Here is a 26759-nt window from a genome sequence, read left to right as displayed (position 1 = left end):
GGATTCGCCAAGGATGAATTAAATCGTCTGGCAGCATCAAGAATAAATATCAACCCCACCCCACCCCACAAGAAATGGAATGAAAAAATAAATAAATACTTCAGGCACCCCAAGTCACGTCTCCAGCCCTCGCAAAGCAAATAAGAAAAAACAACAAAATCTAAGTTAAAAAATAAATAAAATAAATAAATGAATACAAAATACAAAGAATACAAAGCTATCACACAAGAGGTATTACTCCTTTCACCTTAACTTGGCCAAGAGTTTCATCCTTGTGTGGCTGGTTTCACGCTGCTCAGTGGCAGGATAAGACATTGTTAGGCTTCAGATTTCCACAGCGCTTCTTCGTGACTAGCGTGACTTGTGTTCATATCCTGTTACTTCCCAGCGGCAGACTAAGACAATGCAACGGCTCAACATCCTTCCCGTAGCATTCTTCGTGACTAGTATTATATTCTAGCACCCATCTACTGTTAAAACTCAGCATTCAAGATGGGGAGATGGGAATTTTAGGCCAAGTTAAAGTGAAAAGAGTATAGTATAGGCCATAAACGACGCAACACCGTTCTAGTGGCGAGTTAGGAGGGCTACACAACGCCTATTCGCCCATTTTCTATCAATTATTAAAGCTGTAGTGGTGAGCTTAAGGCAAAGGGTACGCTGGGGAAATTTACATCAGTTCTCCCTCCCACTTCACCGTTTTCTTCTATAAACAAAAATAAAAACTACTAGCAGATGATGATGATGATGATGATGATGATGATAATAATGATAACAATAATAATAATAATAATAATAATAATAATAATAATAATAATAATGAACGAATACTTTTGGCACACCGAACGCGAAAGCATAATGACAACTAAATTTTTCTTTCGGTTTAGCCATTTTTATTGTGAGAAAGAGAGAGAGAGAGAGAGAGAGAGAGAGAATTTTTGCTGACGAGTGTACGTGTGGTGTAAAGGGAGGTGTTGTAATTGACAGTGTTGGGTAAGGGTGGCTGGATAGATAGATATACCTTCACATCTCTTCCCCTTACATCTACTTCCTCCTCTCTCTCTCTCTCTCTCTCTCTCTCTCTCTCTCTCTCTCTCTCTCTCTCTGCTCTCCTTCCTCCTCCTGGTTCTCTCTCTTTTCTCTCTCTCCCTCTCCCCTCACTTCTTTCTCCTCTCCTTCCTCCTCCCAAACACTTCCCTTTCCCTCCTACACTACCTCTTCCTTCCCACACCACACCTCTCCTCTCACCTTTACTCCCAGCCATCATTCCGCTTCTCTTTCTCCTCCCTTCCCCTCACGTCTGTTCACGTCTGCTTTACTCTGCTTCCCCCTCCTCCCTCCCCACACACACACACTTTCCTTCCCCTCCCACACCTCCCCTTTCCTCTCCTCTTCCTACACGTCCCAAAACCCACAAACAGTTTCCCTTCGCCTGCTTAATCTTACATCAGCCCTCCCACTCCCTACCACCCACACCACACCTCACCTCACCTCCTGTCCCCTCACGTCTGCTCTCTGCTCTGGGTCAGTATTTTCCTTACACATTTCTCTCTGCCTCCCACACCTCACCCCTCCCGTCCTCCTCACTTACCCTCCTCGCTTCTGTTGCCTCTTCATCCCACACCCACACACACTAATTTGTCTCTCTTTTTCTGATACATGCATCGGGGTGCGTAAAAACAGGTTAACTGTATGTATGTATGTGTTTATATATATATATATATATATATATATATATATATATATATATATATATACTGTAATTATTCGAATATAATTTTTTTCTATAAAAATGTACTGCACATGACCCATCCCCCCAGCTGGGGGGATTGCTTGCCAGTTGTTGATGGTCTGCACCAGCATACAGACCGGGGTTGCAAAACAGCATAAACTTTTGAATACCTGTAATCATAATCCATATTATAGACAGATGAATAAATAGACAAGTACAGCTGTCTCCCTCTCCCTTCCACATAACCCACTCTCTCTCTCTCTCTCTCTCTCTCTCTCTCTCACACACACACACACACACACACACACACACACACACACACACACACACACACGTTCTCCCTCTGCTCTCTAATTTCTCCACCGCACACCCTACTCACCACACCATATCTTACCAAGCAACAAACATCATCGATTCCCCTACCTTCCCTTCCAACATTGAAACCCCCCCCCTTCTCTCTCCCTCTCTCTCTCTCGCGGTATCTTTATCTCCTCCTCCCCCTCTCCTCCCCCCCTACCCCTTCCCCCCCAAGGCCAAGGTTCCCTCTGGTCGCCTCTTCAAACAATCTCCTCCCCCGCCTTTGCTACTGCCTTGCGTCTGTGCTACATATCTTTTACTATTAATCGCTCTCTCTCTCTCTCTCTCTCTCTCTCTCTCTCTCTCTCTCTCTCTTCCTTCCCCTCCCCTCTCTCTCTACCTCCTTTCTTCTCTCTTCCTTACTTCCTCTCTCTCTCTACCTCCTTCCATCTCTCTCTTCCTTTCTTCTTTTTTCGGGTCTTCTCTCCAGCTTACTTTATCCCCTGCACATCTTTCCTCCCTTCTCCTCCTGCTCCTACCTCCGCCAACCTATCTCCCTATCAATACCCCTCCTTCCACCTCTCCCCCCGCCCCTCCGTCTCTCCCTCTATCTTCTTCCCTCCCTTCTCTCTCTCTCTCTCTCTCTCTCTCTCTCTTAAAGCTCGCTCCTTCACCGCCACTCCCTTCTCCCATCGTCTTTCCGCCCTCCTTCACTCAATCTGTTTTGCGCGCGTGCACACACACACACACACACACAGCTTTGATTACACCTTACTATCCTCTTTAGTTACACAAATCCCTCCAATATCGCCATACTCCGCATAAATAACGAACATAAGGACACTAACCACCAATATCTAAAAATAAATCGCTAAGGAAGAGGTGTTTGGGAGACGAACCATGAAAAGAAGCAGCGGAATTTTAGAGATGACGTCACTAAACGGGATAAGTCAATTCCTGTTACTTTCCTCCAAACCACGTACTTTCCTCCAAACCACGTACTTTCCTCCAAACCATGTACTTTCCTCCAAACCATATACTTTCCTCCAAACCACGTACTTTCCTCCAAACCACGTACTTTCCTCCAAACCACGTACTTTCCTCCAAACCACGTACTTTCCTCCAAACCATATACTTTCCTCCAAACCACGTACTTTCCTCCAAACCATATACTTTCCTCCAAACCATATACTTTCCTCCAAACCATATACTTTCCTCCAAACCACGTACTTTCCTCCAAACCATGTACTTTCCTCCAAACCATATACTTTCCTCCAAACCACGTAATTTCCTCCAAACCATATACTTTCCTCCAAACCATGTACTTTCCTCCAAACCATATACTTTCCTCCAAACCACGTACTTTCCTCCAAACCTTTCATTTCCTACCAAACTCCCGAATTTCTTTCAATCCTCAATCTCCTTTAATTTCCTCCAAACCAATTACTTTCCCCCAAACCAATTATTTTCCTCCAAACTCAGCAATTTCTTCCAAACCCTGTAAATTCCTCCACAGTTTCGAAAAAAAAAAAATATAAAAGAAGCCAGTTCAAACATTCGTGAACACTAAAAACTACATCAGGATTGTGTTGTGTGGGCTGTTATTTCTTTTATTTATTTATTTTTTCTCTACGTTATTCCTTGTTCATCATTGGCCTGTGACTTATGTTTCTGTGTTACACCTGTCAGGATTTTGATGCACAGTTGATGCTTCGGGATACTTGAAGGCTTTACTTTTACCTGTTTGCAGTTTTCTTTCTCAAGCATCACCAACGAAGAGCAAATCTAGAATAAAAAATACTTGCATGACAAAATACATCAACTTAACGTAATATACACTTCGTTCCTCCATTATACAACATCCATTTACGTATCAATTATAGTTGCGTACTTTCTAGATTTGCTCTTATCAAAAGATATGAATGATTATCGTCCAATGATATCAAACATGATAAGGACAAAATAAAGCCACAGTTATTTCTATACAAATTTTTTATTATATACATATAGCAATAGTTAAGCAGCACTATCACTAAGTTTTGGCTGCTTCCGTGTGTGTATAATGAGGTATATAGTAGGCAGGTGGGGGGTTTGCTGTATGTGTTGTGTTGTGTTATGTCCAGCCAGACACCACACCACCTGCCTGGTCTTGTGTCATGCTGTGTCCTTCACTCTGTACTGTAGCATCCAGGCCACGCGTCCGGGGGTTGTGTGTCACTGCTGCCGGGGTTGGGCGGGTTGGGTGGGTGGGTCGCCGCGGGTTTTGGGGGAGGCTGGGACGTGAGATGTACACGCGTGAGGTGGTTTTTGAGGTGCCAGGTCTGGGAGCCTCGCCAGGGGCACAGGTGACAGGCGAACGGCTTCTCACCCGTGTGCGAGCGCATGTGACGGGTCAGCTCAGCAGGCCGCATGAAGGCCTTGCCACACACGCAGCAGGTGCGGTCCCACCGCAGCTGCATCAGCATTCCGCCCATCCCACCCACCAGCCCCAGTCCGCTTCCGCCCAACACCACCTCGCCTCCCCTTCCACCCAGGGAGGGGAACACCTAGGGGAAGACAGCACAGGTGTAATGGAGGCATGTTACTGGGGGAGCCAGGCCTGTCCCAGCTGGGGGTACAGCGACCCCCCCTTGTCACCCCCGTGGATTACGGCGGGGGCAGGGGCAGGTGCAGGTGCGGGTGCGGGAGGGGGCAGCAGGTGAGGGTGGCGGCGTGACACATGGCACCGCAGCTGCACTCGCTGGGCGGCGCTGTATGGACACAGGGTACATTTGTACGGCTTCTCTCCCGTGTGGATGCGGTGGTGGCGGACTAGTTCGGCGGGGCGTTTGAAGGCCTTCCCACATATGTGACAGACGCGGTCCCAGCGTGGCGGCGGCTGAGGGCTGTCCCCCGGCCCTGGCCCCGGCCCCGCCCACACCTCCCCCAGGACACCCAGCACCCCGGGCACCTAGAACGAGACAAGGGCCGCATCACTACACATCCTGGGTAGGGTCGTTTTAGCTTACTGCGCGGAGGCGGCATTGGCGGCGGCGGCGGCGGCGGGAGTGGCCAGCAGGTGGCGACGCAGCAGGTGGGCCTTGAGATGCACCAGCTGTGTGCCGCGGTACACACACAGTGGGCAGTGGTAGGGCCGCTCACCAGTGTGGGTTCGCAGGTGCCGCGTCAGCTCAGCCGGCCGTGCAAATACTCTGTTACACACAGGACACGTGCGGTCCCACCTGATGGCCGGATCTGCTGAAATGCCCTGGAAGGAGCGACCCCACTGCCCACCACCGCCCTCACACACCTACAGGAAGAGAACAGAGAACGTGGGTGAGAACCTGGCCTCACCCAGCTACACTCACTACCGTACCGTACCATACCGTACCTCACCCCACGCTCCCGCCCCTGCCACTGCCCACCCTACAATGCCACCCACCCTGCCACGCTGCTCCCTTCCCCTCTCCTCTCCCGTCACACTATCCTGTGCATTTGTGTTCGCGGTCAGGGTGGGGTGCTGTAGACCGTGTGCCTGCGTGCGAGGTGTGACTTGACGTGTGATGCCTGCACGGCGCGGTACGGACATAGGGGACACGCATACGGCTTTTCCCCCGTGTGGATTCGCACGTGTCGCTGCAGCTCTGAGGTCTTGGGGAAAACTTTGCCACACTGTGTACACATGAGGTGCCCCCCGCCCAGTCTGGGGGTGTGAGGGTGAAGGGCGGTGGCAGCAACCAGCCCGTGAGCCCACACCCCGCCGCCATGACCCACCTAGAAGAGAGAGAAGGCACGTCACCACATCGCTACTTCTCCTAGTCTAGCTTGCCTGACTACACCAAACCTCTGGGGGCCCAGGTGTGTGGTGTGGGGCTACTGTGTGTGTCAATGTGCATGGTCCTGTTCCTTGTGTCTGCGCTGTAGGTGGCTCTTTACGTGATGCTTTTGTGTGGCACGGTAGTCGCAGTGGGGGCAGCTATACGGCCGCTCGCCCGTATGCGCCCTCAGGTGGATGGCCAGCTGCGAGGGCGTCTCACAGTGTTTGCCGCAGTACCTGCAGTCGTTGTCTGGCCGGGTGTCGTCGGGAGGGATTTGGTCATAGGGGAGGAGGTGGTGGGGAGGTGGCTCTAAGAATGTGGTGACAGCGTGGGTGTCAGCTGGTGATGGATGGTTCATGTACAGGCGAGACATGGCATGTGCCACCAGCCCCAGGGTCACGCCGCCGTAGCCGCCCACGCCCTACAAGAGACAAAACAGGCCACTGTCAGCACAGCCTCTCAGCACAGATGTCATGTCCAACCCCGCCCTCTCAAGTAGCCCTAAGCAGGCAAACGGTCTGCTGCCTCCACCACCATGGCGGCAGAGGTAACAGGCAGCGGAAACAATAGTAAGAAGCCCGGCGCCTCAACACCCCACACTCAGGTTATGGTAACTCATGGGGGGGTGCACCCCCCACATCTGCACCCACCCCCACTCCCGCCCCCGCCCCCTCTCGCAACACCCGGCCGTGTACCAGATGCATGTGCCGTCGCATGTTGCCCTTCTGCGCAGCACTGTACGGGCACTCGTCACACCGGTACGGCTTCTCACCCGTGTGTACCCGTATGTGTGTGGCCAGCTGCGATGGACGCACAAACGAATACCCGCAGTAGTGACACACGTGGGGCCTGACACCGACACTGCTGTTCTGTGATGACAACAGATGAGGCTGAGGCTGAGACGGGGCCTGTGCCTGTGCCTGGCCCGGCGCCACCCATACACCAACCGCCCGCCGCCCGTCGCCACCTTCTACCTCGCCGTATGGCCGCCACGACCTGCTCAGCGGGTGCGAGGCCTGCAAGGGGTAAACCGGAGTCAGCCAGCGACACTCCCTCATGCACAATCACCGCAACAACAACACATGCCACCCACTGACTCTTACTACAACTCCAGTGTGGCCAGGAAGGCCTCGCCGTGGGTGGAAGCATGACGCTTCAGATTACCCTTCTTGGTGGATCGGTAGTCACACTGCGGGTGTGGGCAAGTGAACGGCTTCTCCCCCGTGTGGCTCCTCATGTGCAGAGTGAGAGCCGAGGGATACATGAAGTCCTTGAAACACACTGAACACACGGCACTGGTCACGCTTCTCTTGCTCCATGACACTGAATGTGCTGGCCGCTGCACACTGTTGGCCACCAGCACCTTGCCACCCAGGCCACCACACTTGGCCCAGGTGGCAGGGGCGGCGTCCGGAGGCAGGGGAGCGGCGCCCAGCACACTATACACCCCCGCCCCTCCCTCGCCATCCCCTGGCCCAGGTACAGCAGGGAAGGCTCCATGAGATAACCTGGCTTGACTCACTGGCAGAGCCGCCGTCCCGCCCGACCACCCACCACCGCCCTGCAAGAAGGTAAACATGCCAGACTCAGCAGCCGGAAGGACCCAATGTAGACAAGACCACACATACACCCACCGCATCACACAGACGTACACCCTCTTTAACACAGACCTACACACCCTAGACAAAGACCTACAACCTCTTAACATACACCTACACATCTTTAAATCAGACCAACATACCACAGACACACACCCTAGCCACAATCCTACACCCTCTCAACACAGACCTACACACATTTAATAAAAATCTTAAACACAAACGTGTACCCTCTTAGCAAACACCTACACACTTTTAATTCAAACCTACACACCCTAGACAAACCCACACACCCTGGACACAGATCTACACCCTCTCAATAGGCCTATACAGATCTATACACCCTCGATTCAGACATACACATCCCTGACAAATACCTACACCCTTGATACACACACAGACCTCCGGCCCACCCACCCCTGATATGGACCAAGAACCATTCTCTCGTGGAAACAAGGAGCTCCATGGCACCTCTTCCTTAGCTATATGTAACACCTTAACGTCCTCTAGTGTGATGTGTTAAAGACGTTATGTAGCACCAGTGTCTTTATTTATATCTTGCGTCTACTATGGCGTAACCAATCTACCAAGGTCGTTCTAGCGTAGCAGACGTGAGATGTAAAAATAAACACTGTCACATATCACCAACAGGCTATCCTCTGTACCACTCCTAAGTTCGATTGTATATTATTTACATCTCTTGCAAGGGTAACATAGAAGAGAACGTATATCCCACCAAACAGACAGCGTATTACTTTATTGTATTATTTTATTATTCTTGTGATTTGAGTCAGATTATAACACGGCTTTCCTGACTGTGTGATTTGATGCAGCCTTCACTAACATCACCCCTAACACAAAATCGTCTAACAGCGGTAAGAATAAACAAAACAAAACAAAACAAAACAGATATTCAAGGGGATAATGTGCCACAGAAAGAAATACACTGCTAAGGAAGATCTCTATCCCTGTACAAAGACCAGGAAAATAAGATGCCATACTCCTCTCTCTCTCTTAAACAAGATATCATACTCCCTCCCTCCCTCTCTCTTAAACAAGATACCATACTCTCTCTTTCTCTCCTCTCTCTCTCTCTCTCTCTCTCTCTCTCTCCTCCCCCTCTCTCTCCCCCTCCCTCCCTCTCTCTCTCTCTCTCTCTCTCTCTCTCTCTCTCTCTCTCTCTCTCTCTCTCTCTCAAACAAGATATCATACTCCCTCTCTCTGCCCCTCTCTTAAATAAGATATCATACTCTCTCTTCCTCTCCTCCCCTCCCTCCCTCCCTCAGGGTTAAGAGAGTACTACTCTCTTAACCCTGCCCTCCCTCACCCTCTCTCTCTCTCTCTCTCATACAAACCTCGTCAGCATAATAACCAACAAGAGACAATCGCAATGTTTTCCTGCAAAGCCTAATTCCTGCATAACACACAAACACACCCTAACACTACCTAGCCTGACCGTGAAAGTCGCATTTTCCTTCTCTGCTATGGTTAGGATCTAAGTACAGTGAAATGCAAATCCACTCGCCTCTCCTGCCTCGCTGTCACAGATGGTCAAATATACATAAGTGAGAAGCCGTGAGCAAAGGTGAATATTAACACCCACAGACGAATGATACAACTACGTCACAGCCATGCGTCTGTGAATCCAGTCATGAAACAGGGGCAGGAGAGGAGAAAGGAGATTAATACTTGGCCACCCCGTTTGGGATACATGGCGTCTGGCAATGAATGAATGAATGAAACGTGTCCCGCGCTGTTTAATAACGTGTTGTAATATTTGGTTTGCGTAAAATCCACCGAGATGACTGCGCAACTCAGCTTACTCAATTCCACGCCAAATACAACAACCAAGCATTTCAATCCCATCCGCTAACAACAAACCATTAGCTAAAAGTCACATATGCCCTTGTTCCTTCATATACGGGACAAGCAACAACATTCATAATTACCCAACAGCTCTGTACGTCACTGATTTTCATATTACTTCGGATACAAGATAAACACCCCAAGGATCACAATAATACACGTCACTAATCCCTCCCTTTTTCAGATACCCTACATGCACCCAAACGCAATTCAAAACGGTCAACTTTCATAGCTCAGTTCCCCGTCCCCATTCCTTCCTTCAGATACGGTACCGGTAAATTCATGAACTCCCTGTTTCTTCAGTTACGACACCCGCCCCTCATCACTTTTTTTTAATGCAAAGTAGAAGGAATCAAAAGCCAGGGGCCTGAAAAAATGCTCCCTCAAAGAAAAAAACAACACGAGAGAGCCAAATTCAAGATCCAATCATTTCGAGATGCCTGGACACACATCGCCTCCATGCATCGCTCCCCCCCTCCCCCCCACCTTCCTCCATATGCAGGTTATGCATTTTAGTGTTTTTAATATACCACAGTTCGTGTCGCCAGTGTAAGAATGTACTGTCATTCTTCGCATCACACACACACACACACACACACACACACAAATACCAGAACTGTACGAAAAAGCATTTTAAAAATATAAAACAATAAACGTCACACTATCCTTCCGTCACAATTATAACGTCACCATACAACGTCACAATAAACATCACACTATCCCTGCATAACTAATCCAACGTCACACTACGATAACACGCTTCTCTCCGTCACTTATCCCTCGTCACACTAGCCTTCCGTGCCTATCCTTGTTACTACTTCTACGATACACTTATTCACTATCGTACTATCCATTCATAAACTATCGCAGACGGGAATACCTAAGTCCAATTACCACTTACAGGTGTACGGGGCCAGGTAGGCTAAAGTAATCCAATATATTCAAGGGTACATGACCATCTAACTTCCCCAGATGGCATTATATATAAAAGAAAAAAAAAGTTACTCAATACTAGCCACCATCGCCTTCACGTGGTGGCACTGATATGACTGAGCGGTGGAGCTGCCCGGTTATACAAACGTCCCTCAATCCCCTCCTTACCCCATAACAGGAGGATGGTGGACTACTACTACTACTACTACACTCCCACTACTACCACCATTACTACTATTACTACTACTCTCCTACTACTACTACTACTACTACTACTAGGTTATCTCTACCCTAAATACATTCAGACTACAAACATCACTATCCTATACCGTCATACTATCCTTCAATCACCGGGTAAGGAAGTTCCCTAACACCTTTTCCTAAGCGATTTACTTCGCTTATTACACTTTACTGTCGTATTCTCTGTTATATAAATCCTTCCATTATCCCCATAGTCTACATACATAACGTACAAAAGGGTATTAACCAGCCATATCCAAAAATTAATCGCTAAGGAAAAGGTGCTAGGGCGCTTCCTTACCCGGGAACGAGGTCAGAGGTGAAATAGATTGTGCTGATCACACTACGTCTATTTTAGCTTTCTTCTTCTTCTTCATCATCATCATCATCATCATCAGCTAGACCATTTTCATCACCATCATTTACATCAACATTATCATCACCCTGGTTGTTGTTATCATCACCATCATAGTCATCATCATCACCACCACCATCAGACAAGGATGTTTTAGTAATTCTCTCTCTCTCTCTCTCTCTCTCTCTCTCTCTCTCTCTCACACACACACACACACACACACACACACACACATACACATACCTTTCCATTAGGCTTCATGTTTCATTGCGCTAACCAAATTTTCCATAAACTGTTTATTATTATTTTTATCACCCATTTGGGACAGGAAAGAATGGGATAGATTTTAATGCACGCCAACTACAAGGCCACAAAGCTCTCCAGGCCAGTACAAAGCTCACATCGTTCAAAGAAAACAACTGAACATAGAGGAACCTTTAATGCAGCCTGATACAGACAAAAAATTACTAAATACTGAGCACGATAATGTGGTGTTTGGAGAGTTGCCACAGTCACCAAACGCGTTAAGGGAAGAACTGTACTTGGGATTAAAACACATCTGTCTTTTGGTTAACGAAAAGCACATCTGAAATAATCCTGGGCATGTATAATTTTCAGTATGGCATTACAAGCACGTCAGGAATTTTTATAATTTAGCACTGGAAACAATTTTGCAGGATTATAGCCTTTGCCTCTTTCTTTTTTTGCACTTGAAGAAAATAAAATAAAAATACTGATACACTTCACATGATAAATAACGAGACAGCCGGCAGTGACTTGCGAACTCAGTGATGGAATCTCCGGAACCCTACATTCTTTTCAGGATAGTGTGTACGAGTTTCATATTTGTTCGAGTAAAATGTCCACAGATATTCATGACAACGGGTGTACTGTGCTTCTAGGGTTCTTCCTCTGATGTTCACGACTGTCATATAAAGACTCACTACCTGCCTGGTATACATAGGCGAAGTATGGTTCGCTTGTGATGTGCTTGACGACTGATGCTGCATAGGGCAATTTTATCAATGTCACGGCACGGGAACTACAGTACGTCCGTTCTTTTAAATAATATTCAGACTGTCACACGTAGACGCACTATTTAACTGGTCTAGCTGGGGATGGTATGATATATTTATGTGCCCTTCGACGATGTCCTCGCTTTTCTTTCACCGGCTAAGGTATAGATTTTTCTTAATAATCTCATGCCAGTCATATAAAGACGCACAACATTTGGTCTAGCTGGGGAAGGTGTGGTGGGCGTGTGATATCCTGATGTGCCGCTTGACGTTGCCGCGCATGACGGAGTTGTAGTGGCAGCTGGGGTAGGGGCAGACGAAGGGCCGCTCCTCCACGTGGTTGAGGGAGTGCATGGCCAGCATCACGGGCAGCGGGAAGGTATCCTGGCACTGTGGGCAGGCGAGGGGGGCGGGCTTGGCACCGTCACCCCCTATGCCACCACCTGGGGGCACCAGCGGGGGGGAGTGGGAGGGCCCCGGGGTGGAGGAGGGTCGGGTTTGTGGGTTTGTTGGTCCATCCACCCAAGCCACACTGAGGGCAGGGCGGGTACTTGCCAGGGGGTTCACTTTTAACAGAGGTGGTGGGCTGAGGTGGCCGGCCTGCAGCCTCCCAAGGGCGCCACTTATCCATTGTTTGAAGGTGGACAACTGGTGGTGGTGTTGGGCTGCCGTTTCCTGCAAGAGGAAAATGGCGGTATTGAAGCAGGTGAGCAAGCGATGGGTGGGTGGCTGGCTGACAGACCCACCCGTGCGCTGCCTCATGCTGCCCTCACCTCACCACCAACACACAGGTGCACACGCCTCCCACCGCACCTGTATTACACTCCACATGCACGCTCCACCTCCACCATACCTAACGCCTCCATTCTACCTGGATTAAGACGCTTCCTAAAACCTCTTCCTTTGCGACTTACTTTGCCTAAACCTTAACACTCTCCTATATGTTATTTAAATAATTTTAATTTCGACACAGTTTGCATCAATGGCATACGTACAGGATACTAAGGTGTAATGTTCCAAATAAATCACTAAGGAAGAGGTGTTACGAAATCTCAAGCCACTTAGAATATATCCCCTAATTCAGCCCACCAACTCATACCATTCCCCTCTTAAGTAATCATATACTAATTAATGGAAGGCACATTACTGTATGTTATTTAATGGTGTTCTGGCATAACACCACACTTCTCCAACACCACACTTAACATTACCACAGCATTTTACAGCACCTCTACCACACTTCACCACACGTATCATTACCACAGCATTTTACAGCACCTCTACCACACTTCACCACCACAGCATTTTATAACACTTCACCACTCCTTCACCACACCTATCATTACCACAGCATTTTATAACACCTCTACCACACTTCACCACACCGATCATTACCACAGCATTTTACAGCACCTCTACCACACTTCACCACCACACCGATCATTACCACAGCATTTTACAACACCTCTACCACACTTCACCACACCTATCATTACCACAGCATTTTACGACACCTCTACCACACACCACGACACGGATCATTACCACAGCATTTTACAACACTTCTACCACACTTCACCACACCTATCATTACCACAGCATTTTACACCTTACTACACTTCTCCTCCTTCACCACACATTACCTCAGCACTTCATAACGCCTCTCCTCTGAATGACTAACAATGATCTATCAATCTATCTATCTATCTACAGCCCGACGCCCTAATCCCGCAAAGGGTGGCCGCAGACAAAACGCCTCCAAATCGCTGTCACCCACCATTCGACTGCCCTCCCCCCCAACTCACTCCCCCCTCTCACATATAGGACTTAAAAATAGCAATCCTTTAAGCCAACGAGACCAGGGATGTCTTTGTTTTATTTCTGCCACCTGACGATTTTATTCAAGACATGTTTTGAACTGGGAAGGTTAGATACAGCATTATTAAAGTCCTTCAATACACAAGGCTTTTCCTAAATAAAATCGCCTGGCAGTAGGAAGAACACACTCAAATGGATGTCACTAGGATTCACGGGGTTACAAGAAAAATTCAAACTCCTGTACTCCTTCCTCCTTCACCCCCTGTCAGGAAACTATCATTAATCTCGCAATAACAAGGACATATTCCGTTAAATTTCTTCTACCAAGACGCTTTCTTTCAGTTTAAGGTCAATGTCTTGCGATGAAGGGGTTAATCATATGTTACAAGGAAATTTCAAACTCCTGTACTCCTTCCTCCTTCAACCCCTGCCAAGACGCTATTATTAAAATTTCTCAACACCAAAGACACATTCCCTATGTTTTTCTACCAAGATGCTTTTTCTCAGCTTAAGGTCAGATGTCTTGCGGTGGAGGGGTTAATCAGGGCAATAGCTAACCCTCCAGTGCGATAAGTTCACCCTACAGCGAGTAAAATCGTCTGGGATAAGATAATAATACGTCATAAAATTGATGAGTTAAATATCCCCTAAACCAACAAAAACTCACTCGATAAGTTCTGTTATTGTCTTTTTATCACGTTCCATTTCTTAAGGCTGAGTTGCCGACCTACTCTTTATCTCCCTTAACTTTACACACAATTCAACTGGAGAGGAAATTTATATACTCCCTTTATAATGAAAATATTTATTTCACTAATATGGCTTTATATATTTTATACAGGTATTTAATCCATTAATACTTGAGATCACATTGGTAAGATGATACATATATACATTGTGGTTCACGCTGCTTCACGGTCAACACTGAGACGAAAACCAACACTGCAAAATATACATCACAAGCCATGTCTTCATGCCCTCAGTCACCTCTCTAACACCTTTAACACCTTAAAAAATCATGTATTCTTTGGGACAAAATAACACCAATTGTTTATTCGGCCAGCTAAGCACACACGATGACCCAGACCCCATTAACACTAAACAAAGGGATCAGGGAGTCTGCATAGACAAAACCAAGGAGATGTATCAACCACAAAAGACTAAGGAGAAAGAATAAAATGACAGAACACCATTGCACTTCATGTCTTGGCTTTTCAGCTGTCTGTAAGCGCGGGATGACAGGAATAGAACTGCACTTCGTGTCTGTGGCTTGAGCTATTACAAAGAACAGCAATGCACTTCACATCTGCAGCTTGAACTGTCTAAAAGAACACGGTGATAGGAACAGAAATGCTCTTCATGATGACGGGAACAAAAGTGCACTTCAGGTCTGCGGCTTGGGGTGTCTGGCTAAGGCGTCCTGGTGCCGCAACATGTGAGACTTGAGGTTCCACTTAAGGGAGGTTCTGAAGGGGCAGAGTGGGCAGGCAAATGGCTTCTCCCCAGTGTGTGTCCTCATGTGCTCGTTCAGCTTGGAGGGGAAAGGGAACTCGCGCTTGCAGAGGTGGCACCAGTGACACCGCTTGTTCATGGTGGTGGCGGTGGGAACAGCAGAGGGGGCAGGGGGCAGAGAAGCCAGACTGTTGGGCTGGGAGAAGCCTGCACCAGTGGAAGGGTAAGAAGAGACTGGAGGAAGGGCCAGCAGGAGCATATCCTCCACCAGCCCCCCACCGTCACCCTCACCGCCGCACAACATGCCCTAGAACAGACGAGAAACCACCTCCAATCACTCCCAGCTCCGTTTAGGTTATGTCCAGCAAGCAAGCAAAAGCAAGCAGGCGACCACCCCACACACAGCCAGGTTGTCAATACAGCCTCTCCTCAAATATATGTGATACGTACCCTATTCACCTTCCGCAAGCCAATTTGTTCTCCTCAAATACAAATGTATTCATATTGTATTCACCTTATGTAGGCCAATTTTGCTCAAAGCTGGCACAGATTACATTTCAGTTTGTGTGTTTCTTGCAGTAAACTTTAGTTAAAAAGGGCAAATGATTTTACATAAATACATACAAAATGTAACTGACTAACCGTCCGCACGCCAATTTTGCTTTAAATTTGCATAAATTTACAGTCCTGCTTAAATTTGTTTCCTCAGAGTACGGCTTATGGTAATGAAGATACTGGTAAGTGACTTGTATCCTCAACATTATAATACAGGAATACTGTATTGATTTACAAGCAGTAGTGGCACAGACACAGTGCAGCACAACATTCACACTCTGAGATAGAGAAAATGTATCACTAACATATACTGTATATATGGAATTGTTTTTAAATCTTGTAATATATATATATATATATATATATATATATATATATATATATATATATATATATATATATATATATATATATATATATAATATATATAATATATATAATATATATATATATATATATATATATATATATATATATATATATATATATATGTAAAACAGTACAAAAACCAAACCTTCAAAATGGTAAGTAAAAGGAATATACACTTACTGTATATATTAAATGACAAGAACATAATTAACATAAAAGGGTAAATACAGTAGAATGGTTACTTTATATTATTTTGATCACGGTTTTACACTGCTGACTGCTTCTGACCAACTGGTAACTGTTATCTTTGACATTACTGCCACTTGCCAAGTTTGTGCTGCAACACCACCCTAATACTGCACTTTAATACATTAGATCCAATACAGTATATAATCTCTATTCAAAAGACCATCCTATTCACTCCAACATTTTTTAAAGAAATGAAACTAGCAAGGTCTGTCTCAGCACTTGACTTCTCTACGTATGAAACTTGAGAAGAAAGCACTACCCTCACCATTAAAACCCTTCCTGCTGACTTGTCTGCACTTAGGAAGCATATAATATGGCACACAATGTAAAGCTCCACCTAGGTACTCATCAGCAATTTTAAATCATGCTCAGGAATGCTTGCTGTTGCTGATTTTAACTTAGCATGGCAGTTGCATGTGTTGATAATGCTGCAGTTTACAACAAATTCTTAATGCTGGTGGTCGTGGCACTACCATAAAAGAGGGAGTTGCATCTTAATGTTCCAGTGTTACATCATGGCGGGTGAGGCATTGTGTCTGTTGATGATGTGGCTGTTAAGATTGCCCTTCTGTGTGGCCCTAAAGTCACAGTGAGGGCATCTGAAAGGCTTTTCCCCCGTGTGTGCGCGGATGTGTCGACGCAGGAATGCCGGTGCCACAAAATTCTTGCCGCAATATCCACACACGTAATCCCCATTGCTGGTACGCTGAAACATGTTAGCTGGTGGTGGTGGAATCTGTGGTTGCTGTGGTTGTTGATGCTGCTGCTGCTGCTGTTGCTGCTGCTGCTGCTGTTGTTGCTGTTGCTGCTGCTGCTGCTGCTGCTGCTGTTGCTGCTGTTGTGGCTGAACTGATGCACACATGCCCATTGAGAGGCGAGCTGGTCTTACTGACGTGGGAGGTAAAGGTAGAGGCATCTGGGTGGGCAGAGTTATAGCTGCAGCAGTGGACTGGGAGAGCTTCCCTTCATCCCCCACTGGCCAAAAGCACTCCAGCCACTCCACGCCACCCTAGAACAAGAGAAAGGCCTCATGAGCGCTGCTGTGGTGATGGCGATGCAGACTCTTTGGCCAAATACAATGTCCATCTTTTAGTACTCTTCACGGAACCATATCACATCACCCAACCTCAGTATAACAGTCATCAGGTCCCTCTTTAGCACTCTTCACCAAACCACTAACAACCAACCAAAGCAGTGATGGAAAGGTACCACTGTTCAAACATCCACCCCCAAGTACCCAGTAAAACATACAAACACACACCCAACCAAGGCAACGTTCACGGACACTGAAAGACGAACCTCCTCCTACATCGATCACTGAAGCAGAACTGCAATAACAGACAGGACCAAAGTCTACCAGTGCCTCTCATCTATGCGTGAGGGGAGCAGTCAACAAGAGGGAATCACAGCCAGGGTGCTTCAAGAGAATATGTGCCTTGAGGTTTTCTTTTAAGCTGGAGGAGTGGGAGCATACAGGGCAGTGGAAGGGCTTCTCCCCCGTGTGGGTGCGAACATGGCGGTCTCTGTGGGAGGGTCGGTCAAAGAGCTTGCCACAGTAGGGACAGGGGTATGAGGGTCCTGTGCGGGGCTGGTGCTGGTGATGATGATGATGATGATGGTGATGCTGTTGGAGGGGCAGCGGGGGGAGGACACTCAACATCCCGTGTTCCCTCAACGAACCTTCCAGCACAAGGGCAGTCGAGGCCTAGAAGAGAAACGCCATTCAGGGGCCGTCCCGCCTTACCCACCTCTTACCACCAGTTACTCAAATGTACACAGCTTTACTGACACTAATTGACACACAACAGACACTCTGTACAACTTGGGTCAACCTTAGAAAACCTAATTATACTGTAATAATATTGTACAATGTAACTGTTCCAGCTGCAAACAAGTGGCACCTTTCATACAAAATTTTAAGCATCTAATTCAGTTTTACCTTTCATGCACAATTTTGCCTAATGACCTGAAAAAGCATTGCACAATGTTCCATGCCATTCACCTTCATTTTCAGGTAAAACTAACTTTCATTCAACAATTTCAGAAAGTTATTAATTTTCAGCAATTCTACAAGTTTCCAAGTTCCATTACAAATACTAGTATGCCCTTTTTTTTTTTTTTTTCCCTTTATAAAATCTCAGTTCCTTAACACAAAAGCTGCAATACTTTTTAAAGAATAAGATTACCGGTATTTCTAAATACTATTCTCTGAACTCTTTCACAATCAAATTATTGTACATATTCTTCACCAATTTCTTCCACTTACAGGCAATTCTATTCTGCAAATTGACTTTTTTTTTTTTTTTTTTTTTTACTGGAGTTAGCTTTACCTCCATTATCTTTTTCACATCAAGGGCAGTCTCCTAAACTGACTACAGTCATAAGGAGAAAGCATGACTAAAACTTAAAATGTCACAAGATCCTAAGAGTTCCAAACTGTAATGCATGGAGGAGGAGGTGAGGGGGGAATATGCAATGGACAAGAGGAGGCCATTTTTTTCAACTATTCATTCATTTTGTTTATAAAGGTTCCAACATACTTGTATACATCTGCCTTGGTGACCTAATGGCATCCCTCCATGCTCCTCAATCTCTAGCAGTCTCTCTATTTAGTCTTTTATCTCTGATGCCACACACTATGACCATGTCCTAGATCTTTTTAGTCAGTCTTTCACAATCCTACTCTCAATGTTCACACTTCTCGCCCTCAACACCCAGCTGTCATTCTCCACCCTCTCCATATGCCCAAACCATTTCAATCTGCCATTAAATTTATCAGACACTGAGGTTTCCAAATGTTTTTTATTTCTTTTTTGAGACCACAGATATCTGCATGTCTATACAAAGATCCTTCACTTCCCTCCCTATTGGGGAGGTAGGTCAATGAAACTGTTTACAGAGCAGAATACTGAGATCTTGAAATAAGATCAAGACTGGATGAAATTTTTGTCATTACACTTGTGATCTATTAAATAATTCCTCCTAACCTTGCCAGATTTTAAGTCAAGTTACACTTGACAGGCTCATCTGAATTCTGAAATCTAATGCATAATACCCAAGTTAAAATATATAATTACAAAAAAGCCAAAGACAAAATAATGGACCCAGAATTAGAACAGCCATCCACAAAGGTATATTCCTGTACAAGTCCTTGCAACCTATAAGTCCTTGGAATGGTAATCCAAAATTAAATTTTAAATTTGTCCAAGATGTTTCAGCTTAATTCCAGTGGCCAGCAGAGGACACAAGCGGGTTATGGAGGGATGTAACCTGTTTGTATGCGGGATCCATAGTAATTATATCATGACCTGGTTTATTATGGAAGATTATGGATTGTCTTCAGAGTGCCTTTGAAAATTTCATAATGCCTCTTCCAAAGCAGTTCATTATGCACATTACCTCTTTATTCTACACCTTACATCACAGTACTCTCTGGTATTAACACAACATAAATAACATGCTAGATAATGTTACGATGCAATATGCAAAAACAATTGCTAAGGAAGGTGTTACAAAGCAACCTGTCACTGATATTACGGGCCTATCATGTTAGAGATTGTTATATGCATTACACACCCTAGTATAGAATATTTCTGTACTGCGATAGTTTTAGAAACTTGAGATAAGTGTGTACAACAGGTAAGTAATTGATACATCTGCATACATCCAGAGTTTATTGGCACATGTACAAAAATATACAATATAAACAAAACCCAAGTGAGTCTGACATCAGACAAGACACCACTCAAATATTTACCCTAGCTTCATATTCACAGCTACACTTTGGTTATGCTTTCTGGTGCGAGGATGGCTGGAGTTAAGGGGAAAGTGGCTGGGATTATTGGGGAGAAAGGTTGAGGAATCAAATTAAATAGACGACTGAGGAAAACTTGATAGGATACTGAGATGAAGATGAGTTGGACTAGACTTTAAACAGAAGTGCATGAAAGGTTAGGGTGATGGGGGTTGGCACTGATATCCCTCAAGACCATGGATATAACGAGCATGGCGCCGGACATGGGAGGACTGTGTTGCACGGTAGCGGCATAGGCCACACTTGAAGGGCCTCTCCCCAGTGTGAGTGCGGCGATGCTTGGCCAGGTCACTCTTGTAGCTGAATGTCTTGCTACAGAACTCACAGGCAAGGCGGCCGCCAGCCACCCTTGGCGGTTCCTCTGCCGCCACCCCCCCAACGTGACACAAGCTGCCTGACACCGTCGCCAGCGCACTGTGCTGCCTGACTGAGGCTGCACCTACGAGTGGTAACCCGATAACTCCCAGCCAGCTCTACAACAGAAAGCATACAACTTCTGTCAGTCTTAAAACGTACATAGGTATTTGATTTTTAAAGTAAACATAATGACTTAGCACCAGAATCACCAACATCCGTTTCCACAGGAAACTTGACAATAGCCTGTTTTCCACCTAACACCAATAGGTCAAAAATACAGTACTTTGCTTTTACAATAATGGTGAAAACACTCCAATCAAATAAACTGCCATGACACTGAGAAACCTTTTATAAGTGTGAAATCACAGTTTGAGATGGCTGTGGTGGGGTTAGGTGTTTACGCAGCATGTGTCTTTTTAAATTAGTTCTCTGAGCTGCTCGGTAGAAACACACAGGGCACTGGTAAGGCTTCTCCCCCGTGTGTGTTCTAATGTGTTTACGCCAGTCACCAGCGTACAAGAAGGTCTTAGCACACACTCGGCACCCATAAACAGTCCTGCCCAGGTGGTCTTGAGCCCGGTAGCGCAGGTACGTAGTGTCAGGCTGAGAGGACACGGGGGGACCGCTCATTTCTACGCCCGCCATCGAACCTGCCAGCACACCCTAAAAGGAAAGACAGAAAAACAGCCTCTCAATGCTCCCGGTCTTTTTTTTCGCTTTATATCATGGCACCATCATCAAGCTGTAATGCTGAGGCCTACTTCAAATTTGGTGACAGCTTAAAACGGTCACTCAATGCCCCCGGTCATTTTTTTTTTTTTTTTTCCACTTTACACCATGGCACCTTCATCAAGCTATAATGCTGAGATCAACTTCAAATTTGGTGACAGCTTTAGTTAGATATGCATGGAGACTATCCATCGAGAGGAGGTGGATCATGATTCGTTCTGTGCCGTCGCAAGATGTGGCCGCGCAAGTGAACCTTTTGAGTTGCTCGGTAACTACAGTATGGACACACATATGGCTTCTCTCCTGTGTGTGTCCTAATGTGTTTCCTCAAGTCATTGTTGAACTGAAATGATTTCCCACAATGGTCACACACACGAGACTTCCCTTTGACCTGGATGTTAGCAAGGTCGAGAACTGACGCTCCATTGTTCACCGAATTATTCCAACTGCTGGTCAGTCTCATGTGCTCTGGGAATGCTGCTGACTGACAAGAGTGAGCCGAACTAGGGGGATGGAGGAGATCCATGGGGAGGTCAAAGTTGCCTCTGTCACCCACAATCCCCCCACCACTGGTTCCTAACATCCCCTGGCTGGACCCTGGCTGAACACAAGCGGAAGGAGCAGCAATACGTAACCCCTCGCTGACAGCCGCACGCAGCGATGCCACCCGCTGGAGGTGTCGAAGGTGAGTGTGAGCAGAGGGAGGAGGAGGAAGGAGCGGAGATGAGCGATCTGACATGAGCTCCAACCCTGTGGCCTATAAAGAAAGAAACAAGTCTCAGTTGTCGTAGCCTTTTTACTTGTACAACAACACCACCAACATTCACTGTACCACCCTCCCCTATGTTTAGCGCTTCATTCCACACAAAATCTATCTTGCAATCACCTGAGAAACTTAAATTTCTTTTAAACAGATCGGCTGGTACATCTTCATGTGTCCCCTTTGTGCACTGCAACCATGTGTGCCTTGAGGTGGGAGCGCTGGTTGGCCCGGTACCAGCACTTTGGGCAGGCGTAGGGTCGCTCACCAGTATGAATGCGAATGTGTGTTGTCATGTTGAACTTCTTTAGAAAGCTTTTCCCGCAAAACGGGCAAGTGTGTCCTCTGTGATCACTGAAGGCCATCGAGGCAAAGTTATGGCTGGGAGTCATGGGGTCTATGGCTAGGGTGGAAGATGGGGCGAGGACAGCCCCTTCTGGGGGGAACTCTGAGTCAACCAAGGGGCCGCCGATGGAGACTTCACTGCCTGAGATTCTTTCTTTGGTCAGCCAACCCTAGAAGAGAAGAGAGAGTTCATCTTAGCCGTGCAACTTCCCAAGCTGGTTAAGTTCTGAAGTCTGACGTCACTGGCGACACTATACCACCTTCACACCCCACCTGGTCAAGTGTTTCAATGGTTTTTCATATACACAAAGTACTTCTATTTGTATCTGAACACATACAAATTACCAAAATAAGTGTATAATAAAGTTCAAATCACTAGTAATGTTTTCTCTGTGGGTGGTTGAGTGAGGTATCCACTTTGTGGACTAAGTACAAATGTTTTTTCAAGTGGGTGGACTGATTGCCTCTGTACGGGCACAAATGGCACACATATGGCTTCTCCCCCGTGTGTATCCTCATATGTCGTGTTAAATCACTTTTCTGGAGGAAGGTCTTGTAGCAGATACAGCAGCGTGGCACCAGTCTGAAGGCCTGACCCTCGGCCCCAGGCAGGCCCACCTCACCTGGGGGCAACCTTTGGGCTGGAGGCAGTGGGGGGAGGCCGGCACCAGGGTACGGGGCGCGAGGGGGCCACACCGGAGACGCTGCCTACAAGAGGAAACGCACCGTTACTGCCACGAACACCAACACTCGCAAATACTATAACAACTGCGAGGGTGCAATCACTATAACAAGAGCCAAGACCAACACACTGAGAACGGGCTGTCAAACAAGTCACCACGGAAAAATAAATACAAAACCTATCAATGCAATACAAAATTTTCTTTTCCAGCAGCATTTTGGCAAGTTTCAGTGAAGTACATAATACTCTAAACAGTATTCCTGTATATGTTTCTAAACTCCATTCAAAGTTAACAACCCTCTGTCCCCTAGAAGGTTTACAGATTGTGATTGTCCACATATACTGTATATATTAAAGCCACATATCTGGAAGTATTACCCTGACAAGCAGATATATCCCCTACCAGACAGCAGTGCAAAGTATTTTCAAACCTTATACCATCATTAGGTGCAGTATAAAGTATCTCAATCCTTATACAGTACCATCATTAAGTGACTGCTGATTCTGTTTTTCATATCAAGCCTAACATCAATCCTATATAATGCTTTAACAACGATTTTTCTTTAAATAAATAATTTCACTCATCAGAGCGGATAGAAGCAACATGTGCTTACAATTTGTCACTTTCCTTAATTTAAATGGCAGTATTACACTGTCTCTCATCTCCCAGCAACAGTGGCATCCATCTTCTCAGTATCTAACATGTCTGCGGTCGAAGGGGATCCCATGCACATCCCTCATGTGTATCTTGAGATTGTACTTGCGTGCTGTGCGGTGGGTGCAGAACTGACAAGAGAATGGCTTCTCCCCAGTGTGAGTCATGACGTGTCGCTGCAACTGGGTGGACGAGCCACAACTCACCGCACACAGGTGGCAACGCAACGCCCCCCCCAGCCACCCTACATCCACACCCTCACCCTACGAACAAGAGAGAACATTGTCTCAGACGCCATAAATCAGTGTGGGTACTCTTTATGTACAACAATGTCTCTGACATCAAAAACAATGTTTTTTCTTGACTTAACACAAAAGCTTCTTAGATGCCATTAAAGAGTGGTCTTCAGTTCTTCTATTTTAAGACTTAATTTTTCAAATAACACACTAACAAGACCGTTAATACTTTGTGACAAACAATGACACTGGACAAGTTTTGTATGCAAAAGTTCGAGTACTGTACTTGACTTTCTTCATTCAAAACTTCTAGGTAGCAAGTTTCATCTGTGCCAAAAATGTTTCAAACTCTGCTTGGCTGACACACAGTTAAACAGGAACAACCCAGAGCTGATACAGTACTGCCTTGGGAAGAATATGTGCAACCTACTACTATTGCAACGAAAGGTCAACAGCCATGATAAAAACTAACAACTAAATCCACCAATCAGTTTTCTTATCTGCAACACCAATTAGCTACTCTACACAATATCCTCAAACTCCTACCTACACTCACATGGCTCATGAGTGCCATCATTCCAGCAGACATCCTCTGTAGTTTATTCTTGCTGCTACCATGAAATTTTACTCAACTTAGTTAAGATCTCATATGGAAGAAGTTGATCAAGAATACATGAAACTTCTCCAGTTTGAAATTATCTTAAGCTGAATAAAATCCTCAGGATGTGGTAAGAATAAAATGAAACAAAATCCCCAGAGTTAAATTAACATGTAATTTCTCTTATACCGCATCAACAAATGACAGAGTATCAAGATTGAATTTGTATACAAACTGCAAGTAAAACTTCCTTTCCAGATTGCACGGCACGGTTGGAACTGCTAATGAAACTACAGTAAACTGAGATCGTTTCTTTATTAAGTTACAAAATCACATACAATTTCCTTAAGCCTAATTGACTAAGTATTTCAGATTGTACACTTTCTCATATCACAAGACCTCTTCAGTGGTTGGCTGCCATCATATCCACACCTTTATTACCAGTAGCATATGCCATTTAGGAAAAAGAATAACCACAGTACTGTGATAAGTAAGGAAAAACCTACACCCATCAACTGTTCATTCAATCAGCTGGACCCTGGTGCACATCCAGTAAGAATATGAAATATATACTGCACACACTTTACATATGTATAAAAATAAATATAAACTTTCTCATTTCTCTTGCACTTAACGATTCACTCAGATACTGCACACATACCTGGTCTGTGACCATAACATTTTACTACACACATTTCATAATTACTCAAGATACACATACTGTAATCACTCACTTTCTGCGTTGTTGTATCAGAAGAAAACGCTCTGTACTTTGGTTTGTAAATTAAGTTAAATAAAATAATTTGGAATGTATGGTGCTACAACAAATCTACTTCAAAATACAATTATCAAAAGAAACTATCTGCATCTAACAATACAGTTCAATGCAAAAGCAAGTACCGGAACTGAACACTGTATTGTATCCATGAATAACTATATTCCCCTACATTAGGAGAACTACAGATGTCTCTGCTATTCATCTTTCAACTCCAAATTACCATAAAACTTGCTTGACTAAACAAATAAAGCTTAATATTTGATAAATTAATGTATGACTTTGCTTGACTATGAAGTAAGACTCTCATCTTTGGCAGTTTGCTCTCCTTGAATCTAATAATGGATGACCAAAAGATTAGCAGCCCATACTGCAAATCAGTTTTGCAGTAGTAAACAGCTGTGGACAAATTCTGATCCACTTTTAACAACAATCAATAATGAGGCAGGGAGCAATGCCTACTCAGTAATGTACTCTTTGCAGTCCATCAAACTGTCATATGCTTTCTGAACCCTACCTCAAACCCATCCTCAAGTGGGGAAAAAAAAAGTTGTGATGAAATTTCAATACTCTTTGAGTTAAAAGTGGAAATATTTTCTTGTCTGCAACCATACTATGCATCCACTATTAGAGGTGGCCATAACACACGTCCAACCATCACACATCCAACCTGCCAAACTATCCATTTATCGGACAATTTGGTGCAGGTCCTGGCCATAGGATCTCTAACGGTACCCCATGGACATCACGCATGTGTTTCTTTAGGTTGTACTTGCGTGCCGTGCGGTGGGCGCAGTACTGGCACATAAAGGGCTTCTCCCCAGTGTGAGTCATGACGTGCCGACGCAGGTCATTGGCGGACCCACACTGAATGGAACAGAGGTGGCACCTGAACGCCTGATCCACCCCCAGCCACCCTGCCAACACACACTTGTCCTACAAAGAGAACAGTTGTCTCATACACTGCTTAAACAATGCTACAACAATTCCCATACAATAAGTTCTCATAAGTTCCAAAATCCACACACACCTGTCCTAAAAAGGAGAACAATTGTCTCAATCTCCAAACACTGTTCAGTGTTGACCACACACCAACAAAATCCCCATACAGCACACCTGCTTCACAAGTGTTCTAAGCCACACTCACTCTTAGTTGTCGCAACCCCCACTGTTTACCACACTATGACCACTATGACACAATACCTACACAGGTAAACCCCTACATGCCCTAAGCCACATACGCTTGTTGTACAAAGGGACCTATTCTGAATCTCCACACACATGTCTACATTATAGCACTTCCCATACTTTTAGTTGGGGGGGGGGGGATATCCAACCCTTGTAACATATGGTAGCCACCTCATAGACAGTTAAATTGAGCAGCAAATGATTAAAAATACCGTCAGTGTACAGTAGCATGTTATAAGTAAACCTCTAACAAGTTTGTTATTACTTATTTTTTATTCTCGACTCCACTCTAAATGACATAAATTAGCTGTTCAACAGCACCATTTTCATTTACTATCAAAAT

At 45.5% G+C, this 26759-nt stretch overlaps 2 protein-coding genes across 3 annotated transcripts in view; both read right to left on the bottom strand.

Annotated features, from left to right (window-relative positions):
- The window catches only part of LOC145396882 (uncharacterized), a 116085-nt gene that overhangs the window by 51996 nt on the left and 37330 nt on the right, over positions 1–26759 (bottom strand). Inside the window, exon 5 of one of the 2 annotated variants that reach the window (XM_080270171.1) lies at positions 21268–21934. The exons of the other annotated variant lie outside the window; for it this stretch is intronic. Coding sequence (XP_080126297.1) covers positions 21362–21934 — 573 coding nt within the window. The 3' untranslated portion in view covers positions 21268–21361. Of the gene's footprint in view, positions 1–21267; positions 21935–26759 lie in introns of those variants that run through there. 2 annotated transcript variants of the gene reach the window in all.
- Positions 4132–4809, bottom strand: LOC145396883 (zinc finger X-chromosomal protein-like). The gene has a single exon (XM_080270172.1). It carries the CDS (start codon positions 4501–4503, stop codon positions 4198–4200), a length of 306 nt encoding a protein of 101 aa, XP_080126298.1. The 5' UTR covers positions 4504–4809; the 3' UTR covers positions 4132–4197.

This window comes from Coenobita brevimanus, chromosome 39 (assembly GCF_032717465.1).
Source record: "Coenobita brevimanus isolate Jiangsu-jjx chromosome 39, ASM3271746v2, whole genome shotgun sequence".
Lineage (NCBI taxonomy): Eukaryota > Metazoa > Arthropoda > Malacostraca > Decapoda > Coenobitidae > Coenobita > Coenobita brevimanus.
Note: the sequence above shows the minus strand (reverse complement) of the source record. Positions and strands in the feature narration are given on the sequence as shown.

Excerpts from the sequence above, each read along its gene's own strand:
- LOC145396883 (XM_080270172.1), bottom strand. The coding sequence starts at position 4,503 with ATGGGCGGAATGCTGATGCAGCTGCGGTGGGACCGCACCTGCTGCGTG.